Source organism: Pseudorasbora parva, chromosome 4, assembly GCF_024679245.1.
Source record: "Pseudorasbora parva isolate DD20220531a chromosome 4, ASM2467924v1, whole genome shotgun sequence".
Lineage (NCBI taxonomy): Eukaryota > Metazoa > Chordata > Actinopteri > Cypriniformes > Gobionidae > Pseudorasbora > Pseudorasbora parva.
Window position 1 is genome coordinate 30,202,037 of NC_090175.1, and position 6,000 is coordinate 30,208,036.

At 40.1% G+C, this 6,000-nt stretch overlaps 1 protein-coding gene across 1 annotated transcript in view; it reads right to left on the bottom strand.

The window, feature by feature from the left end:
* The window catches only part of nalf1a (NALCN channel auxiliary factor 1a), a 125,329-nt gene extending 119,826 nt beyond the window's left edge, over positions 1 to 5,503 (bottom strand). Inside the window, exon 1 of the mRNA XM_067441521.1 lies at positions 4,011 to 5,503. Coding sequence (XP_067297622.1) covers positions 4,011 to 4,697 — 687 coding nt within the window. The 5' untranslated portion in view covers positions 4,698 to 5,503. The remainder of the gene's footprint in view (positions 1 to 4,010) is intronic.
* Between the last annotated feature and the right edge of the window lie 497 nt (positions 5,504 to 6,000).

Sequence of the window (6,000 nt, forward strand, 5' to 3'; positions counted from 1 at the left end):
AGTGAAAAAAAGCTGCACCTGTATGCATTTAGAGAGCACGCGCTGCCAGCACAAGTCACGACATCCAATCACTGTAGTCCCACGTTGGTTTGATTCGACAGTATCCATAGCTACCAAGTCCGCGTATAACACGTGACTTATTTGGGCTTCTTTTTTTGGCAAGTCGCGGTAAAAAATCTCGAGTTGCGGGTCGCGGTTTTTTGGGCTTATTTAAAAAAATGTGGTTACTTGTTAGGAAAATATGACAAGCAACTTCGTTTCTTTACATTTATGGTCGCTGTCTTGTCCAAATACATTGCCTGACACTGTCTTCTCACAGCTAATAGCCATAGTGCAACGATACAAGTGCTGTATTCATTCGTCCTCATACATCCCGCCTCCTTCCCCTCATTGAAGAAAAATTGCGTTCAACGTGCAGGCATGTGATGTGATGTTATAAATGTAATGATAGTTCGTAGACGTAAATAGACGAATACATTTTATTGTTATTTTTTACAAACAATGCAACCAGCAGAGATATACAGAGATGGAGAGGAAACAGGAGGTAAGCCACCTAATTTAATTTTAAAAGTATTTTTTTTATAATGTAGGCTATTTATTATGACTATTATTATTTGGCTATTATAAAAATAAATAATAAAAAAAGTATAGGCTACTAATAATAACAGTAGGTATGGTTCAAATGTATATTATTATAAACATATCTCTATATTGCAGCGCTCTCAGTGTTTTCCAGGGCACCAACTCCCAATCATAGACTGTAAAAAAAGTGCATAATAATCCTAAATAGTAGCTATGTGACATTAGTAATTTTCAACACTCTTTAGGGCAGATTGCACATTGAGATGCAGGGCTTATCCTTTTTACGGTTTATAGTGTGCATGTTCACCACTGCTCCTTATATGTGTGCAATAACTCACACTGGAGTTACCATAATCCTTCACGTCACTTTTTCTCTTTTTCCATCTCCAAACCTCTTCTGTTCACAGTCTTTATTGCAACTTGAAGAATTTTGTAAAATCCCATCTGTATTTGCTTTTTAAACTCCACGAGATTTCAATTTAATATGTTGCAGGCACATTTATTGATACATTATTAATCATAAATTATACTGATGATAATAAATAATATAATAATATTGGGCTTGTTTTGGGCCCCCCACCCCTCTAGGTATTCTTCATACCTGAGAAGAATATGAAACAGATGTCAGAAAATCTATAGCCTCACATGTTGTATTTGAACTCTTTACTCATATCAATGTTGTTGTGTCAATATTCATTGTCTATTATACACTACGGTATACAATTATATTTCAGTTTCAGTGTATGCAATATTAAGAATATTTTCACTGCTTCAAAAGTCATAAGAAAGCCCTTTCCCTCCAGAAACTGAAGTCATAAGCTTTGCCATGGCAAGCTGGCATAAAAAGTATAGCAAAACAAAATAATTGAATAAATTAAATGATTAAAGTAAACCAAATTAAACCAAAAATAAGCTAAACAATATTCCCATAATGGCCCTAAGTTTAGGCTAAAAGGACCCATATCTATTTGAAAGTTTAACTGTTTTGCAATATGAGGTCAACACAATACAGGACTGAAGCCGCTGTGCATTGTTCTAGTGCAATATGCTGCTGAAATACAAGCATTTTCTGTGAAAATTTACATTTTCTGTTTTTTTTTTTACTGTATTTGCTTAATGTCATTGTATAAAAAGAGGTTTAAATAAATACAAATCTTACAGACATACATAATTTGTATAATTTTTATTTTTGTGGTAAGATGACTTGAAGTGACTCGAAACTAAAATGGTAGGACTTTGGACTCGACTTGAGACTTGTTGGCTTTGACTTCTGACTCGACTCGAGACTTGACTCATCTTTGACTCGACTTGACTCGGGACTCGAGGGCAAAGACTTGAGACTTACTTGTGACTTGCATAACAATGACTTTGTCCCACCTCTGATACAAACACATACACAAAGACAAATTCAACAGTGTCTCCCACACTCCAGTGCAGTACAAGCAAAATGCCGAATTAAATCAACCTGAAGGCTGATCCGGCTGTCAGAGATGCCGTGTCACAGTGATTACCCATCCTCTCAGTCTCGCGCTGTCTTTCTTTCTGTCTCTATCTCTCGCTGCTTAATCACAGCTGGGACTGGCTATCGCTTGCAGCTGCTTGCCAGAGGCCCTGACTGACTCCTGCCACCTCCCTCTGCATTACGGCCTTCATTCACACTCGCTAGTAGTTTATCAGGCTACGGTAACATGGTTCGGCAGTTATGTTAACGCTTAAAATGTCTGTTGTCTGAGTGTGAGAAACAGAACACTCAAAATATTCTACCACGTTTCACGCAACATTTCCAAGCCATTGATTTTTTCAAAATAAATGCACCATAATGACTCAATATCTTCAGCAAGGTCAGAAACGATGAAAACTAACTTCAGATGCACCGAAGAAAAACAATGCAAAAACAAGTGTAATTTTTGGTTAATAGCCAGAATTTATATCCTCAAACAATACTTTGCAAGCATTTAATTGAAATAATTGTTCTGTCTGTTGCTGAATCTGAATAGCACTTCAGTGGTTGTCACTTTGGTGAGAAATGGACACATGTGCTACACGAGACAAGACAGGCATGTCACAGAATGTAAAAAAAAAATAAAAAATTATAATACACTAATTTATAAATATACAACAGCACACACAGGTTGCGGTATAAGTTGGCATGTGTTCAAATGTAACTCGTCAAAGGGTTCAAATAAGCATAAATCTCTCTCTTCATCAAAATGTGTTGATAATGGCTACATTATTATTATTATTATTATTATTATTATTATTATTATTATTATTATTATTATTATTTTCTCTAAAAGTTAAAACAGCTCACATATCCTTTATTAAACTTAATGAGCAACACAGAAGTGAACAGAAGATACAGACTTGAATGACTTTTGTAACAGATGCAAACGTGTCATCATCGTCATGGAATAATGATGTAGTAAAATGCAAACTGCAAGTGTAATAATTAAATATGTCCCCTGCATCAAAAGGCCTGTCACCTTCGTTATAGATGGTGTTCCAGCACCACGGACAGCGAACAGCCCAGCAACACTAAGTTCAAGCGCGTCGGTGCTGCCTGTGAGCAAGAATCGAATCCTTTGCCAAATGAACCAGTGAATAAGCAAAACACGCCACCCACTTATTCACCAGCTTATCGGTGCATCCTTCATTTAAAAGTCAACTTACAAGCTCTCGGTAAATGTTTGTACCATTAATTACACGCAGCAACACAAACGTAAAAAAATATCGCTTCCTTATCAGCACACAGGAGCTACTCGTCGCCCAGGAGTAATCCGTTTAAGATGACAGCGGGAGCTCGAACATTAACCTTAATGTCAAGTTTATGGCGGTTAAGAGGGCACCCTGTTGCAGCGAGCGCAGAGTGCTGTGCAAACAAGACCAATGAGCAAGGGAAAAGACTCTTGTGATAGATTATCTGAGAAAGCACCGGTGCCCTATTAGCGTTATTGAAATGTACTCAGTGTGGTGGACGTGAATGAACACCTGGCGGAGAAGCTCTATATTCAGTTCAGAGAGACGCCGCTCCGCGAGCGCACCTGCGCGCTATAGAATGACGCACGCACGTTGAAAGGTTGGCTTTGCAGTGTTTTGTGCTTTGACACAGTAACCTTGAATCAGCAGCAACATTTAATTTCCTCCTTAAGATTAGACCAGAACAGTGGGTTTTGCGTTGACCACGCTGCCCAGCAAGGATGGAGGCACGAGGAAAAGAAAAGTTTAAAAGCCTGAATTCCCACTCCCCCTCGAAATGCAAAGTTGGCATCACCAGCTGATGCGAAATGCGGAAAAACTAGAGTACAATACGAAATGTAATTTTCCCTCACTAAAACATCACGTTACTGTCACCAGTTACCATGACGACTGAGAAAGAAGACCCAACTCAATTCAATGAAAAGCGTGAGATCCAGAGAATAAAACCCTACCTTGCATTCTTCCATGCACGTCCTTACTGAGTACACATCCGTCTCGTATTTGTCTGCCATCATCTCAAATTCCTCATATTTCTCCTGCGCGTGCAGGTCATAACGCTGGTACGCCTGGACGCACAGACTACATCTGTTTTGGTCGCCGTCCATAATCGCGTCAAGGCTGCAGTTCAAATTGTCCGGACTTAATGATCCGTAAAGCAAATCCATAAGAGAGTACGAATTACAAAAGGAAAGGTACAAATCGCTTATGTTCATCCACCGAGTCCCCTCCGTTTCCGAAAGGCCCCTGCACAAGTGGTCAGCGTCGACAAAAGTGAAGCAGTTTTCAGACAAACTATCCGGGTGGCAAGTTTCTAGTTGCCACAAAGGTTTGGTAGAATTGACTACAAAAATAGCATTTTCGTTTCTTCTGAGGCTGCTGTGTGTTGAAGGGAGGTCGGGTCTGTGGTTTGCGCTCATGTCCAATGATGCTAACTTGTCTCGGGTCCTTGTCAGTTTGGCCTCGGCGCAGAACCACAGATGATCAGAAAGCAGAACGGTTAGAAATAAGAGGGACGCTAAGGACAATCGCCATCGCTGGGCCCTCTCGGAGTCGGTGAATGGCTTCTCGTTCTCGCGGGGAGCACACCAAATTTTTAAGCCGTCATCTCGCTGCCGACACTTCCAAGCACCGCTGGTCATATTTTGGGAAAGCGCAGCGCTGGCTGACTCCACCGTGGGGGCTTTTCTGCCACAATAGTCATTGACGGGAGGTCTGTCTTGAGTTTTGACCACTAAACGACGGCTAACGAGCGGTCATGGCTCACCTCCGCGATTAACTGCAATTCCCGATCAGTTGCGGTGTTCAGGGGGATTACTGCTTTCATTGTCGAATCCCCTCTCCCTGTGCTTCTCCGGAGAAAACCCCAGCTATCTGTAGCAACATGTCTCTCCCTGCTCGTCTGTCATGGGTTCCGCTCTCCCCTTTTGCGCAGAGCCGCTACAAGACGGAAAAGCCTCTGTCTGGCCGCTCGCTCTGATTCCGGGCTCTCTGGTGAAAAGCGCAAGGACTCCTCGTCTTAACTCGCCGAATTTCGCCTCTTCGGTCCGACAAGGTGGGATCTTTTCTCGCGAAATGATCCACAGTCATTTTGGCCAAATGTTAAGTTGCCGCCATGTTCGTTTTGAAAGAGTTCTTGAAAAAGAGCAGGGTCATTTGCGTCAGCTCATGCAATGTGATTGATCCATCATAGCGACCCGGGCAATTTGCAAGCTGTTCATATAGGCTGAACTGATAAAAGCATGGCAAGATATAACAAACATGGTTAGTGTATAAGAAAATAAGACCTCATAATCATCGTCTTAGAATCTACTGTATAATACGTTTACATCAACAGGTTGAACAGCTGCATAAGCTTTTACACTGTACCAGATGTTACCAAATGAAGCACATTCTAAGATATGACCAAACACAATTTCGACCAACTCTTGTAATTAACAACAGTAAATTAAAGCCCAGTTTTTTTCTGAAAAACTTAAATCTAGTCCCAGACTAAAATGCATGTTTGTCTAACAGAAAGCAACTTAAAACATTGCTTTGTCTCTAGATGCACACTAGTATTTTTTACTTATTGTCTGTTTCTTTTTCATAAGCTACTTAAATGTCCTAGTTGAACTAAGGCCTACTGCTGGCTTAATCTAAGCCCTGTCTAAGAAACCAGGCCACAGTGTTTATTAAAAAAATTTAAAATATATATATATTTTCTTTAAAGTATATAGTTCCCCCCCCCCCCCAAAAAAAAAAATGTCACTCAATGTCATTCCAAACCTATAAGACTTTCTTACGATCTATGAATCACCCCCCAAAAAAAGAAAACAATTTATCTCGAAAACCAGGTCTGTGTTTGGTTTTGATTTTGGTTCTTAGTTTTATTTTGTCTATGCTATAAACGTCAATAGGGTCTAATGTTGTTTAGTGTGTCTTTAAATTCAGGTGAATTTGCAA